Here is a 16,816-nt window from a genome sequence, read left to right on the forward strand (position 1 = left end):
TATGTATGATAAATCTTCATAGTTTTATAATCATAAATGGTTATTAATTTCCTTTGGAATATGCATCCCATTTGTATCAGAAGTATCAGACTGTTTTTTCTTATGACTTTTTCCTTTGTGTCGATCTTTATTCTGCCATGGAAGCCTGGCATTTTAATTTGGGAATCTTGTATGGCTTGAGCTTTTATATATAATTCCAGAACAAATAAGCAGCACCCTTTCTGTTCAAGAATATCTAAAGAGGGTACAGGCAAATCTGACAAATTTCAAGACCAGTTAAAAACTCTCTTCAGCAAAAGGGGAGTGTTAACGGTAACACAATTTGGATTTGCAAAATGACTTGGAGAAATCTGGAAATGCAAAGCTATCAAAAGGGCAATCCAAAAGGAGAGGAACAGAAGTGAGAATGTTTGATTATCCCACCCTATCCTTCCAAATGTTAACTCAGACTTTGTTGAGAAATGCAAAAAGGGCTAAAGTGGTTACGTGAGCTTTCCGGTAAAGCCAATAGAAGCCCACATGTGGCTGTTTATCGTGATATAAACTGAGCAATAAAAAAAAGTAGAGAATATTCATTCTTAAAATAGAGAATATGATTTTTAACACAAAATATGTAGATACCCCCAGTATATTGAAAAAATTCCATCTTTTGCTCCTGTTTTAGCATAGCTGGCAATCTCTACTAAAAATCTGAAGTGTGTGTGTGTGTGTGTGTGTGTGTGTGTGTGTGTGTGTGTGTGTGCTTGTGGGTGTGTGCGTATACACACATGTAGATGCACGTGCCCTTGTATGCCTCAGGAGAAAAATCCCAGAATTGCACGTTAGTGTCCCAATGACTCCGTGTTTCTAACCTCAGCCCTATCTCCTTAGTGTTCAGTCAGTGCCTGCTAGTTCTCTCTTTCCTTCTCATTCTCCTTCTTTACAGCAGCATTTTAAATCTCCCTTGCTCTCTGTAACCCCTCATCTACACCAATCTCCTGTCTTCTCTAAAACGGCCATTCCTATTTTTGGAAATGGACACCATCAGTAGGCAAATCCCCTAATTTGCCACCTCTTTACAATCCTCCTGTATTGCTCACTTCTCTTTTCTGCTTCGGTGTGTTGAAAGCTAACACTGGTCTGTCTGCTTTCACAACCCAGTCCCTCACTCCACCCAATTTAACTGTTGGAGGTTAGCTCCTAAAAGGTACTTAAATCCCTCCATTTATTTACACCTCCACTGCACAGCTCTTCCCTTTCAAAGCTCTTATGTTCACTACTTAATTGAGTATCGGTCTGATTCCCCCAGTAGAAGGGGCTATGACAGTATTATTCCTTATTATTCCTAGGACTGAGCACCAGGCTTGGACATAATTGGTGCTCAATAAAAATAAATAATAGCCGCAAGCGGAAAGCCGCCTCTCAATTCCTATCAAGAAGGGCAGAAAGCTTCCACTAACTGGAGCTTCCCTATTGTAAGTGCCTTAGAGAAGAGATAATGCTATTTATTTTAATTATGAACTGAACAAGCATAAAGAAAGAACACCTGAGGTCTGAGTTACAAATGTTATGTAAAGTGACTGTGATCCTGTGGTGCTAATAAAAGATAAAAATAAGAGTCCTGTGTCTTGCACAAATATTTTGATTAACAATTTTGTCAGAATGAAGATTCCCCAGAAGAGGAATATCTGTATGGCTCAAAGTTCAGAAATGTTGCCAAGCTAGACTGCCTAAAAATCGTGATAGTCTTAAATTCCGTGTATTTTTAAATGTATGCAATGCTTTGAAATCTCTCTCCCTCTCTCTCCTCCTTCCTCTCCTGAATCACTAATATTCTTTATTTTGGCATAATTTGTCCTCTTATTTTATGAGTATTTTGAAAGAGATCAGTTCTCATCGCATTGGGAGTTAACATCCAAGATGCTTTTGATACTCTGGTTTTTCTCTGAATGTCGGAAACCTAATATCTGGAACAAATACCTGAAGTGAATATTTGAAACAACAATGTCAAATTTCACATGAATGGAAGCTCAAAACACACTTAACACATCCCCAGCAAGAGTATCTCAAAGTCACATATTTTTTAAAAGTTAGAATAATTTTTTTAACAAAATCTGTGTGAATAAGGGAACTTGTCTGTCTTTTGGATTGCTTATAAATGATAAACTTACATGATTGCTTTTGGTGCAAGCAAAGGTGCATCAAAGGACTGTGAGCCATTCCCTGCTTGCCTGAGCTACATTTGAGCAGGTGGGCCTTGCAGTGGCTCTGGAATTTGACTATGAATGTTCCTGGGATTTCCTCAGTCCTTGGCCGGCTTTGTTTTGGGATGCTAAAACAAGGAGCACTAATCCTCCACAGGAGCTTTTCAGAAAACATTATCACTCTCACTGGACACTCCTTGGGGAAACTATCTGACTATGTAAGACGTATGTTGTTAGTTTTGTCCATTTTTCCGTGTGTAATCATTCCCAAATTACCCTAAGTGTCAGGGTGGAACACAGCCGGCCACCTTGTTTTATTCAAGCTACTAAAAAGAGAATTCCAGACTGGCAAATATTGTCCTGTCATTTCTTTTAATTAAAGATAGAATTCTCTCTCTGAACTCATCGTTTAGTATGTTACATATAAATCTTTCCCACTACTTTGACCTACAGTAGATGATTGGTTTCTCTTTCTCTGCACTCATCTCTGACCCCTCTCTTTCAATTTATGTAAAATAGGCGACCGTATTAAGGAACGTGTGGGGACATGGTGCTGATACTCCACAGTAGAAAGTCCAGGGTTCTGGACTTCTTATTTCATAGACTCAGTTCCCTTTGGACTGATGAGGTTCCATATGGTAAAACCTACATAAGGAAACCTGCTTGCCCTATTACCTTTTTAAACATACCTTGACATGATGGCCCAAAATGTATAAGAAAGTTGAAGATATGGGGCACCTGGGTGGCTCAGTTGGTTAAGTGTCCGACTTTGGCTCAGGTCATGATCTCGCAGTTCATGACTTTGAGCTCTGCGTCGAGTTCTGTGCTGACAGCTCAGAGCCTGAAGCCTGCTTTGGATTCTGTGTCTCCCTCTCTTTCTGCCCCTCCCTCACTCACACTTTGTCTCTCTCTCATAAATAAACATTAAAAACATTTATTTTAATAAAGAAAAGTGAAGATAAAAGAAAGTAGACAAGAATGGATCATTTATTAGAGATAACTTATCAAATGCAGTAATGATGCATACACGTATCAATTGTTCAAAGATACCCATATGCGTCCCTAAATAAATGCTAAAAAGAATCAAGTTACAGTAGTTCCATTGGTGAGTTATTATGAGGTAGTCTCTAAAGTAAGAGGGGTGAAGATGTGATTACAGGAAAAAACCCTAAATGACAGCAATAATAACTAATACGTTGTTAAAGTAAATGGTGACAACCCTGAAGGAATAGCTTTTTTTTTTTTCCTTCCAGCAATTTCACCTTCTCTCAATGACTAGAATTAGAACTATAAAAACAGAAATGGCAGAGGAAGAGGCAGTCCAGTGCCTTTGGAGCTAGCTTTATAATTTTTGAAAGATCCACCCCTGCTTTGTTATCTTGTGCAGTGAAAACTCTCAGCAGTTCCCTTCACAGGGGAATCTTCCATTTCCGACCCGGCATTCCTCCCCAGCCATACAAGGTCACTCAATTATCCTCTCTTCAGATGCCAGCCCCACAGAAGGAAACTACTCTACTGAGGAAGCTCCTAGTGATAGTGCAATTGTACACACAGAAACAAAGTACTGGCATCTTGCTAAAATGTGTTTTCCCAAGCAAGTGAAGTGTAATTTTCAGCTGTACAGTATCAACTACAAAACTACACACAAAACGTGAGTACCTAGTCAAAAGGAAACAACCTTTCTTCATTCTAAGCCAGCCATACCTTTTGTATTACCCTGTAAAGTATCATTTATTTAAGTCAGAGTAACCTATCCATAGACAGGGAAAATCCATTTAGAAAAGTATTACATTAGCACAGCAACCACTAGCAAAATTCTCCTAAGAGGATGGCAGGAAGAGTATAACAATGGCCTCCTTTTTTTCCTTTTAAACAGTAAAACTGCACTGATTTACAGTTTAGAAGAGCTGTAAAACTCTTGCTGCGAATTTAAAACATTTTTTTCTTGAATTTATCCTAAGTGATGTATCATTGCACTACTCACTTAGATAAGTTTGTAAGGTAGGAGTTTTAAAAATGTCCTCCCATTACTCAGTGGATTTTCAAAGCAGTGGCAAATTCACCTAGAAAACCACTGTTCAACTTTGAGTGGCACCCTTCTTGCTCTTCGCTAGCGGACTTATGGGGATTGATGGCTTCCACAGTTAAATAGAATATCTACTTTAATCTCCTCTAACTGCTGTTGACCTATCTCTGCCATTGCCTCCCAAGTATATAATAAATCAAGAGCATTTTACATGAAAAATGAAGTAATTACTCAGTGAATCCAATGGCTAATTGCACATAGAGGCCTCTGGGAAATATGGGACAAATCAGTGTCAGATTTCAAAAGGCAGAAAGGAAGTTGAAGTTAATAACTCTCAAATACTGACAGGTTGAAAAGGACTTGAAATGCACCATTTCTTCAGACACAGAATCCCCACTTAAGGGAATTGTAAAATTCTAGCTATACACCCAGTCTTTACGCCAATAATAGTACTGACAGCTGAGAAAATAGAACCTATCGCACTAAAGTGAACTATTTCAGAGAAAAAGTAACTACCTTTTATTACCATTTGTATGAAGTTTTCTGAGCAACAAAAAGGTTTGTATCTCTTTCTTTTTGTTTGCACGTCGGTAGAGTCAAATTTGTTCCTAAAGCTAACAACTACACTGTTGGTTGAGATGTAATGAAATCTGATTGTCTCTCGAATACTCAATAAAATTGTATTGGAACTGAATATTATGCAATCTATTTTTATTATAAGAAATTTTTTAAAAAAATTTTTTCTGTCTGCAAAAGTATCTGATAGATCAAACCGATTCATTTGCATTTTCTTCTTATATCTGTCTTATAGAGTAGGTAGTATATATCTGTGTCATAAAAATATGATATATACCACCATTACAGAACAAAGATATAAAGGAAAAGGCTCCTCATACAGATCAATACCACATAAGCACAAGATAGTGCTGCATACTACAAAGAACTTATATTACCATACTATGGGCAGGGGGAGGAGGAAAAGGACTCTACTTGTTTCAGAAAAAAAAAATTCTCTTTTGCAGGAATTCAATGATCCAAACAAAACTTTTATGATGAGAGTCATAAATATACACACAATGCATTCACAAAGTATACCCTGAACACACACACACACACACACACACACACACACACACACACACACTCTTATCTCCCTACAAATGTAATTAAGTTATACTGATAATTTGTTATTGTCAATCACTATTAGCGGAATTTAATAAGCAATAACTTCTCTGCTTACAATTTCAAATTCAAGTACAGGTTTTAACTTTAAATTCTTTTTAAGCTTCTCCCACTTCCTCCTGATATGGCCCAGGGTTTTGAAGGTCTTTTGTCTATGGAAAGAAATTATTAATACTGTCAGAGCATGAGAAGATATGTGTTTGTGACAAGGATTCCCAATGGCCTACCTTTCAGACTTCATTACTTTTAGACAGTGTGTGGCTTATCTCCTGAAACCACCTCAAATGAGATGAAAACTTAATGCTGACTTAGTAACATTTTACTTCTCTCTTACCGCAGAGCTTTGAGTATTGGATATCTATTAATTGAGGTAGATTGGTTCCATAGTCATATCTCTATTTGGGGGATTCTTTGTGCCATCTATTGTCTTTGTGGTATCTTTTTTTTTAAAAGTAAACTGTCACATTAACAAGAAAAAGAAAAAAAAGTCTTTATTTTTCCTCAATCTAGTATCCCATACATGCTAAAATAAATGCTATTTAGAAATTACCAGAATCCTCCAAATACAATTGGTACTTCCATATGCCTGCTGATGAATGAAACCGTAAAATTCTGGTTAATATCACCAACACAGTTTTCCCTCTCTTCTTACCAGCAAATAAACTGATAGTGAGCAAATCAGAGATTTTATGCAATTATAGCACAACTAAATCCTTTGCTGATGTTGGTTGCATTATCATTATCATTCTGAGAACTCACTCTGGGGAGAACACTGCCTTCTGAAATACTTTACTAATCTCTTTCTCTTTTGAAGTGTTTATCTACCTTTAAGTGCAACTCACTGACTTCTACCAATATTTTCTCCTATTTCTTCAGGCCTGGTTGTTAGATGCTTGATGTTAAAAACTCTGTGGTTTTTAATCCTCCATTGTTTTCCCCATACTTATTATCGTGATAGTACTGGAGTGCTTTAAGAAAAAGGACTTTAAAAATAACTTTAAATGATAAAGTGTTGGAGGTAAAAACAAAATCCCTGTTTTGTTTTTGAAACCTTTTTTTTTTTTTGTCTTTGCTTCCTTTGTTCCCTGTCTTTGATCCCTTTTGTCCCCTGCTTTCTTGGTAATATTGGTTCTATCAGACTCAGGTGGTGATAAGAACTCTGGTCTAAAGAACAAAAGACAAATGAGAACTTGCTGATAACAGATAGCTCCCCTTTTGCATTTATTTTCAGACTGGGAGGATGCTGCCCTCTATACCTATCAAGTACAAGAAAACAACAGTCTTTATCCCCCTTTAATCTCAGTGTATTGCTGTGATGTACTCATTAAAAGTTATATATGGGGAGCTGATTAACAATCATTGTTTTCAACCTGGCGGTGGAAAGCACTGTTACCAACAAGACATAAGGTTAAAATAAAAGGATTGTATATTATGAACATCTCAAGAAGCAATCTTCTTGTTATGGTATGAGTCTTTTTCCTTCACTTGAAATTCTTTACTCCAAGAATGTGTAGTAAAAGACGAAAAGCCTCCTCTAAATTTCAGAGGCTTTTCTAAGAAATATAGATCATGTTTTGAGATTCATTTGGGTTGGTGGTCCACTCCTTACACCTGTAAAATATAAGAAGGCTCCTGGACAAACGAACAGGAGAACAAATTTTCATTTGAGGTTTTAAATAGTATTCATTTAAAAATGATGTTTAGAGGTGTCTGGGCAGCTCAGTGGGTTGAGCTGCTGATTTCGCCTCAGGTCATGAGCTCATGGTTTGTGAGTTCAAGCCTGGATTTGGGCTCTGTGCTGACAGTGTGGAGCCTGGAGCCTGCTTCAGATTCTGTGTCTCCTTCTCCTTCTGCCCCTCCCCAGCTCGCTCTCGGGTCTCTCAAAAAAAAATGAACAAACGTTAAAAAAATTTTAAATGCTGTTTATACATTCTAATTAGTGAAGCATTAAAACAACATGTCTGTGGAATGTTAAGTTAGATTTCCATCATGTAATTATAAATTAATAATAACAAAAAAGGAACTTAGAGACTTAGGCTACAGACTCCCATTAACTTAAATTCTCTGGGTTACAATTTCTTTCTCTGTAAAATGAGGAGAATGTCTATACATCTCTAATTGCTCTGTTTTACCCAACCTAAGGTATTTTATTTGTGTTTACTTCATAAGTTGGAGATCTCCATGGTTAAACATGTCCTATATGTCAGCATATCAGTTGTCCAAATAAGGATTAGAAAAGCTTCACAATTAGACTCATGAGTTTTAACATTTAAGACACTGAAAATGAGTCGTAAATGAAGAAACAAATTTAAATGTTTTTCAACATTCTTAGCAGTTAATTGTAATGTTCTCTTCTGTTCCAAATATATAAATATTTGATTCATTTCATCTTTGATTGATCACCCCCATATCATAGTAGCCATTCACCATGGCTTTCACTTTTCTTTCTACCTGTTATTAGTGTTTGGCTATCAAAGCTTTTTTTAAGAGTGTAATACACTGTGACAGCATGAGAACTAATTTTAATTTTTAGAAAATGGTTTAACTACAGATAAGATGTAGTAGCTTAAAGATATGCATACCTCAAAGTGTCTATGGAAAAGTTAAAAGGGTACCATGGTCTTAGTGACACATCTTCATACAGGCTGAGGAGGCCACTTGTACCCTCATGCACCCAACACCCTGGCAGTTCTGTGCTGCTGGCATTCGAGGATTCTGGACTGATGTTATTTCTGGCAGAGAGGCATAAAACCGGAGCCTCCACTTGAAGCAATGGTGAAAGGGCACCAGCTGTTTCCAGATAATTGTGGATATGCTCCAGACTATCAATCTATTCCTTTTTTTTAAATTTTAACTCACTTTTCTATTTTCTCATAATGACTACTGATCCCCTTTCTACATCTCACAGGTTATACTTTTTTTAAGGTCAAATATTGAGAATATATAAAAGTAAATAGAAAGTACAAAACTACTTAGATACTCATAAATTAATAATCAAATTCCCTTTGCCTTTGAGTATAATAATTACCTTGAGAAAGAGGTTTTTTTTTTTTTAAATGAATAGCATTGTTCTTTGGATCCTAAGATCCTGTTTTAGCTAGATCCTAAAATGTTAGTTGTTTCTAGTGTTACGTAGTCAACTTAGTGGTTGAAGTCAGCAGCACAAATAGAATGTGAAAGTTTTCTGAAACATGTTGTTCAAAGGAAAAAAAAAGATTTCCCAACAACATGGCAAGCTTGATTTCTTTTACCTTTATACCTACATCTATTTATACATCTTGAAGATATATACGAGACTAAAGCCTGAGAGAGGAAGCTATGGAAATTTTAACTATCTATATTTTTTTACATCTCTGTACCATTTAACTTTTTCTTTTTTTTTCAAAGAACTATGATTTTTATAATAAAAATATTTTAAAGAGTATGTGAAGACTATGAAAATAAAAGGAATATCCATAATGATTTTATGATTTCATTGAACATGAAAGATAAGGTAGCCACTAAGTTGAATTAAGTTATAAACTATTTTCTGAGCTGTAATAAAATATATTATACTTTTAAAATGGTTTTATATAAAAGTCTATAAGTTCCATATAGACCTCTAAGTTTTAAGTTCTATAGAAAGGTTCTAGTAGTTAAATAACTGAAAAAGAAATGAAAGGCACAAGCAAATATAAAAAAGAAAGTAATGAAAAGTACCTAGGCTTATTTCCTGGAAGAAATGTTATAATAACAGTAAAAGTACTGAATACACAGGGGAGCCTGGGTGGCTCAGCTGGATGAGTGTCCCAGTTTGGCTCAGGTCATGATCTTGTAGTTTGTGAGTTCGAGCCTCACGTTGAGCTCTGTGCTGACAGCTTTGAGCATGCTTTGGATTCTGTGTCTCTCTCTCTCTCTACCCCTCCCCCGCTTGTACTCTCTCTTTTTCTTTCTCTCAAAAATAAATAAATAAACTTAAAAAAATAGTACTGAATATATAGATTAAGTTTATAAAGTACATAACCATTTAGTAATTCTGGATTTCATTTGCTAAAAATAGGAAAAATTTTATCTTTTAGAAGAGGCTGTAAGTATGTATCTTTCACTTTTGATGAGTAAACACTATTTTTGATCAATATCCTATAAGATGGTTAAGAAATTGAGAAGAATACATTATATTGAAAGGATCCATGTGATTTAAAAAAAATAGTTCTAATGTCCCCAGTGATTATAACATTTTGTTTACCAGTTTTAACTGTTAATGTCATGGGCCCCATATGTCTCACTTAGAAGCAAAACTGAAGTAGAAAGTCTTATTTTAAAATCATTGATTTTGGGGATGCCCGGGAGGCTCAGTTGGTTAAGCATCCAACTTCAGCTCATAATCTCACAGTTCATGATTTCGAGCCCCACGCTGGGCTCTGTGCTGACAGTTCAGAGCCTGAAGCCTGCTTCTGATCTGTGTCTCCCTCTCTCTCTACCCCTCCCCCACTCTCTCTCTGTCTCTCTCAAAAGTAAACATTAAAAAATTAAAAAAGAAATAAAATCATTAACTTAAAAAATACATCGTCATAAAGTGGTGCCTGGGTGCTTGGTCAGTTGAGTGTCCCACTCTTGGCTTTGGCTAAGGTCATGATCCCAGGGTTGTGAGATCCAGCCCTGCATTAGGCTCCACAGTGAGCATGGAGCCTGCTTAAGATTCTCTCTCTCTCGCTGCCCCTCTCCCCCACTCGCTTCTCTCTCTCTCTCTAAAATAAAATTGAAGAGAAAACTAATACATGGTCATAAAGCCAAGTAAACTATACCATATTGAAGTTACACCAAAAAGGAAGAATTTTTCTGAAAACTCTTCTAAACCTGTTTCACATATTTTCCCATGTAGAGCAAGTATCGATGTATTACAATTAAGAAACAGGAGTAAATTATTGAAAGTTTAAGCATTTATCTTTCAGTCTCTTGCAAATTTAACAATCAAAATACTTCTAAAATCTACTTCACTTTAAAAGCATTATATCCCAGTCTCCCATTCTTACACTCACTGATGAAAACATCTGCTTTTAAGCACTTTTTCTTCATGTCACTAAATTCAAATAGACGAAATGTCATTACTTATTCATTGCACGATGCACTTATTTAACCACAATATTGTGCTGTTAGCTTTAAGAGGCATAGCCTAGAGAGAAGTCAACAAGTATTTTGCATGGCTGTCCAACAACTTTATTAATTTGATTATATAATCTAACAACATATTTTGGTTAAAATGAAACCAAATATAAAGTTGCAAAAAGAAAAACCAAAAAAAAAAAGCAAAAACTACCAAAATTTGATTTTATTTAATCAAACCCAATTTTAGTGCAATTGGTTGACTTCTGGAGCTCTGTATGGGCCACACATTTATGGAGGATGGAAATCCGTCCAATTAGCCAATTTGAAGTATAACCAGAAATAACACCATGGAATGGTTACCATGACAGAATATACATGTTGTTGGGATTCACTTGTTTTCCTTCCTCTTGCTGTAAGAAATGCTATTTTCATTGATGCATGTTGATATTTCAACCTCAAAGAATGAACCAGATGAATTCAAAATTGGAAATTCAGCTGGTCCCAACTCTAGGATGTCATTTAGATACAACTATATAATTCAGAAGAGTTGGGGTAATTTTTGGAGAAAAGTCCGGAAAATATGAAAACTCTAGTTTTATAAAGATGAATAGATACTTTTAAAGGATGTCTTCATTAAAATTTTATTACGTTTCCTTTCCTTTGTCTCTTATACACACTTTCTCTTTACATTGGCCTTAGCTGCACCCATTCCTACAAGAGTTATTCTACCTGTGTCTCTGGACTCACCGCAACTGTCTAATGAATGCAGCATACATCAAGGCTGACAGTCTTTCTAGTACCTTTATGAATATTGGCAGCATAATCTTGTTGTCAGAGATTCTGAAATTCGTAACAAATTCAAAAATAGCTCTTGTGAAGTGTGACAAAAGCTATAGTTATTAATACCTGGCAGGCATATTTTAGTATAAGACAGTGGCTCACCTTTTTGTTTTTCTCAATTTATTATATAAAAAACACCTGGCCCCCAAAGGATAAAATGTCTCTGTAATAAAGAAATACTATTGGGTCCTCTGATCCAAAACTCTTTGTTTATGTATACATGGTATAAATGGACACCAAACCAGAGATCCACTAATTTTTTTTTGGCATTCTGATTAGTGAAAGATCATAACAGAATAATATTTAAATGATATTTTTCAGAACATGCAATATTGAAAAACCAGAATATGGCTACTTTGATATTTAGTAACAGTAGAAATGATAAACTGTATAGAGGGGACATTAAAAATTGTTAGCAAGAGGGACACATTTTCTTCATATACCTGGTTTCTTGTGCAGCATCTCACCACTAGCCCCTGAGTTACACATAGAATAAGATGGTCCCTTTAAGCAAACACACACACACACACACACACACACACACACACACACACACACAGACATACACACTGAATATTTTTGCAAGCCCTTTAAGTCCAAAACACGATACTATTATCACAGATGTTCTTGTGGAAACTCTTAGAATAACAAGCTCCTAGCTATACATACAACTTTTTCTGCCCAGCCCTCCACTAAATGAACCAGACATGAGAAGAACAACAGCTGGAATAATCCCAAATACAATTTTATGCCACTTTGTTTCTAAAGTATCATTTTAACTTATGATCTGCCAGAATTTCATACCAAACTGGATTGATTCAGAACGTAAGAGGTGAAAAGCTCTGCAAAGCAGATTTTATGGTTACCAGTGGATTCCAGATAATTCTCTTCTAATTTAAACACCGTGTTTAGGAAGGGCTCTGATTGACACTGCTTGCGTACCTTCCCTCCAACTTTCCAAGAGTCAGTGACACCATCATTGGCAGCCTCATCATAATCACAGTGTTGGAACAGTAGTATGAAGGAACAATTCCTTCCAGGAATATGATGCTAGTTCCCAGAAGAAATTTCAAAGTATAACTCCAAAATGGCCACTGTAAAGTGCTTTTGCAAAGAATCCTAACTACATTTGTAATAATATCAGTGAAATGAGGTAATCAGTTATCAAATGTTATCTTAACAACCAAGGGTATGTACCTGCACAGACCACTCAGACATCTGTATGGCCCATTAAGTTTAGAAAGTAATTTTTCAAGTATTATTTCATTTGATTATCTTCACTATCCCATACAGTTTTAGGAAAGGTCTTATTGGCATCTTATAGATAGTAAGCAATTTGATTTTATCAGGTGACTTATTCAAGGTCATAAAGCTTAGGGATTGGGGTAGCTGAGGCTCCAACAAAGGTCTTCTGTCTCCTCATCTACAATCCTTTCTTCTGTGCCTTGCCTTGCCTTTCCCAGTGCCTTTCTTCCTTTTGTGCAAGGAAGGATGTACCTAAACCAATATGTATATATTTTAATGTTTATTTATTTTTGAGAGCTAGAGTGTGTGTGGGGGCGGGGAAGGGCAGAGAAAGAGAGGGAGACACAGACCTGAGGCAGGCTCCAGGCTCGGGAGCTGTCAGCACAGAGCCCAAATCAGGGCTTGAACTCACGAACTGCGAGATCATGACCTGAGCCGGAGTCAGACGCTTAACCGACTGAGCCACCCAGGTGACCCCTGAAGCAACATATCAATTAATATTAGGAACAAGTTTAATCATTTAGCACCATCTCGTTCAACATAAAAATAAACTTATTTGTCTGGTTTTTAGAAAAAATTTGTTGTGCTCTTGTTTTATGGCCTTCTAAATTCTTCCCATGTGTTATCACACTCAATCCTCACCTGTCCGTGATGGAAAGATAAGACTCAAAAGGAAGCCTCATCTTCCTATTATCTACGTGGCTTCTGCTGCTGAATGTTAGTAGCTAAAAACTCTGACACATCTTTTTGGAGTATTTTGGGGGTGCAACATAAGCTTATTAAAATTGCAGCTCTAAAGGAATTAGCTTCTTTAGCTCTCCACACTATTGTTCTGAGGAACAGTCCTCAACTTTAGAAACGATGGAGATGAAGGATGGAAATAATATATAGCTATCTGGCATGTGTTTCGTGGGAGTCTTGGGAGTGCGCTCAGGTATTTCTAATTATCTGCCTAGATGAGAACCACCAGTTGCATTGCACACAGTGATCGTGAGCACCCTGGTTATGAGCACCCTTGAGTCTTCATGGCTCATTAGTCAGCTAATGATGCATTATGTTCCGCGAGGGCTGAGCACTTCCATCGCTCTTGGAGATACAGGATCTGGACTGGAATGAACCCAAAACCTATCTACGGTGTTCATATTAACTATTTAATTAATTAATTATATAATTAGCAGACAGTTTTTCGATATACATAATAAAGAAGTAAGATGGATAGGATCGGTTGACATTTCATGTAGCATAAAAGATCCACTGAGCATGTGACATTTAAACAGGTAACCTCAGAGAAGCGAAGGAGTTTGAAGATACCTGGGTGAAGAACATTCCAGGCAGAATTAGCCTTGCAGGTCTGCAGAATAAACGGAAGCCTGTCGTGCTGACGTTGAGAGAAATAAGGGAGATGTGTGGGGAGATGAGGTCAAGGAGAGAGCCAGCGGCCAGATTATGTAGAGCCTTGCAGACTATTGAAAAGTCTTTAGTGTTTACTCTGTAAAGATTAACACAGAAGTCATTCAAACAGTTATTCTAATTAAAATAAATCTTTTATCCAGGGCACATTTGGTCACTGAATAACTTAGTCACTGAACAGGAAGTCCTCTAGGCTTTGGGTATTCAGTGACCAAAGTGAGGGGAACGTTTTTTTCACAACTTCCTATTAAAAGCTACCCAGTAAAATTTTCATTAAATACTAAAAAGACCCTCCAAGTAAATCATTGTGAATTCTCCCTGTGGAAAAACTAGTGTGCTTTTCTATTTGACAAGACCACTAGTAAACCAAAAATGCAACACAGGAATAAAAGAAGGTAAAATATTTTTTTATACGTCTCATTAGAGCTACCTTGGTTGTCTAATTCAGTGACAAGAATACTCTTAAAAAGTCTTCCGTGCTAATGATGTTCAGACAATACAAATGTTTCACTTATATTTTCATTAATTAGGGCTTTGTGCTCTTTGTTTCTGCATATTATTCACAGAGACAGAATGAAAGGTAATAGGGTAACAATTAAAATATGAATATGGAAAGCAATTAGGAGTGGGGGAAACATCTACAAAAAGCATATATCACCGGAAGGTAATAATTTAATACTTTCATTTATACAAATGCTCAGAAAACACTGTCCACAATTAGAAAGTTCAGAGAAATTATTCTTGCCAGAATGGAACCTTTTACCAAATTATATTTCCTAGACCTTCAATATTCACCTCTTATAGGGCATTAGGGTTCTCTAGAGAAACATAACTAATAGGGTCTGTGTGTGTGTGTGTGTGTATGAGAGAGAGAGAGAGAGAGAGAGAGAGAGAGAGAGAGAGAGAGAGAGAGAATGAGATTTAGTATAAGGAATTGGTTTATATAACTGTAGAATCTGTCAAGTGCAAGATCTGCAGAGTATGTTGTTGGTGGGCTGGAGACCCAGGGAAGAGTTCAAGTCTGAGTCTAAGGGAACTCTGCTGACAGAATTCCCTCTTCACTGGGAAGGCCACTTTTTTTTTAATGTAATTTTTTTTTAAGTAAGCTTCACACACAGCACAGAGTCCAACCTGAGGCTTGACTTCAAGACCCTGAGATCAAGACCTGAGCTGAGATAAAAAATCCGATGCTTAACTGATTGAGCAACGCAAGTGCCCCAGACCACCTTTTTTCTATAAAGGCCTTTAAGTGATTAGACAAGGCTCACCACAATTACAGTGAATAATCTGCTTTACTCAAAGTCTGCTGGCTTAAATATTAATCTCATGTAAAAATATCTTCACAATAATATCTAGAATAATGTTTGATCAAATATCTGAGTACTGTGATGTAGATAACTTGACATATAAAATTAACCATCATATATGGGATAAAGTCCATTACAGGTTTGGAGTGGAGTAAGATTCTCTCTAGGGAGTGTGAAAGGTTCACCTCAGCAAAATATTTGACAAAAGATTATACTTCAGGGAGAAGTATAATTTTCAACATGATTCTAAAGCCATTAAAATGGAAGCAAAACTTTCAAGTAAACTATATATGTATTGTTTACTATATATAAAGGCATACTAAAATATTTTTGTGTCTGATATGTTCATAGTAAATTTTTTTTTATTTTAAGTGGTTATTTATTTTTGAGAGAGAGACAGAGTGTGAGTGGGGGAGGGGCAGAGAGGGAGGGAGACACAGAATCGGAAGCAGGCTCCAGGCTCTGAGCTGTCAGCACAGAGCTCGACGCAGGGCTTGAACCCACAAACTGTGGGATCATGACCCGAGCCGAAGTCATACACTTAACTGACTGAGCCACCCAGGTGCCCCCAGAGTAAGGTTTTTTTTAAGTCTTTCTTCCTTTTCTTGCAAACCACTCAGAGCATCCACCACCTCCATGTCTTTAACATCACTCAACACCTTACTACAGTTTACTGGAACCCCTTTCACTAAAGCAATCATTGACCTCTGTAAGGCTAATGGGTATTTTTCAGTTCATTGACTGTATAGGCTCTTTCTTCTCGACACTCAACATTAACTTCCGAAAGTCCATGATCTTCTTTATCTCCTTTATGGGATCTCTATTTTCTGATCATCGCAGGATTTTGCAGATTCTCTTCTCCCTCCCCAAAAACTCCAAGTCAGTATCATTCACTTGGAATGATGTGAAATTTCTATTAATTTGGGAAAATTTACTTTTTACCTTCCGACACCCCCCCCCAGATAATATAGGGTAATACCCAACCTCTTTACGTGATGTCCCAGACCCCGTGGCGCAGACTCAGCTTTACCACTCTTCTGCTTTGCACTGCACTTTGAACACCACGTGATATCTTTGTGCAAACTGGGATATTTCCCTTTTTTTCTGTCTTACTACTTGCTTCACACTCCCTAAAGACTGGTCTGACATCTTGTCCTCACTAGTCAGATTTAGTTCAAATAGAACCTCCTAGAAATTCTTCCTAAGAACCACACTCTCAGATATTTTATGTCTCTGCTGCTTGTTGAATGAAATAAAGAAATAAAAATTCTGACATATCTCAACCACAAACTTGTACTCTTTTTTGTATTGTAAGACACTCCATATGAAGTATATGACATTGAAATAAGCACCATTTTAAAACCGAGAAGCATAAAGAAAGATGTTCTCTAAATTTAAATAGTTTATAATCCAGACAACCTAAAAGCCTTATAATAGAAAGACCTATTTTTTTTTAATGTTGCAATGCTTGGTAGTTTCTCTTTAAAAAAAGTGAAACTATTATACTTTACATACATAGCATTTGTAACCTAATTTTT

General features: G+C 36.6%; 1 protein-coding gene across 10 annotated transcripts in view; it reads right to left on the reverse strand.

Annotated features, from left to right (window-relative positions):
- PCDH9 (protocadherin 9) overlaps nucleotides 1–16,816 on the reverse strand; it is a 918,758-nt gene that overhangs the window by 218,108 nt on the left and 683,834 nt on the right. Inside the window, exon 5 of one of the 10 annotated variants that reach the window (XM_019827791.3) lies at nucleotides 14,031–14,050. The exons of the other annotated variants lie outside the window; for them this stretch is intronic. Coding sequence (XP_019683350.2) covers nucleotides 14,046–14,050 — 5 coding nt within the window. The 3' untranslated portion in view covers nucleotides 14,031–14,045. Of the gene's footprint in view, nucleotides 1–14,030; nucleotides 14,051–16,816 lie in introns of those variants that run through there. 10 annotated transcript variants of the gene reach the window in all.

The sequence above is a fragment of the Felis catus genome, chromosome A1, assembly GCF_018350175.1.
Source record: "Felis catus isolate Fca126 chromosome A1, F.catus_Fca126_mat1.0, whole genome shotgun sequence".
In the NCBI taxonomy this organism is placed as follows: Eukaryota; Metazoa; Chordata; class Mammalia; order Carnivora; family Felidae; genus Felis; species Felis catus.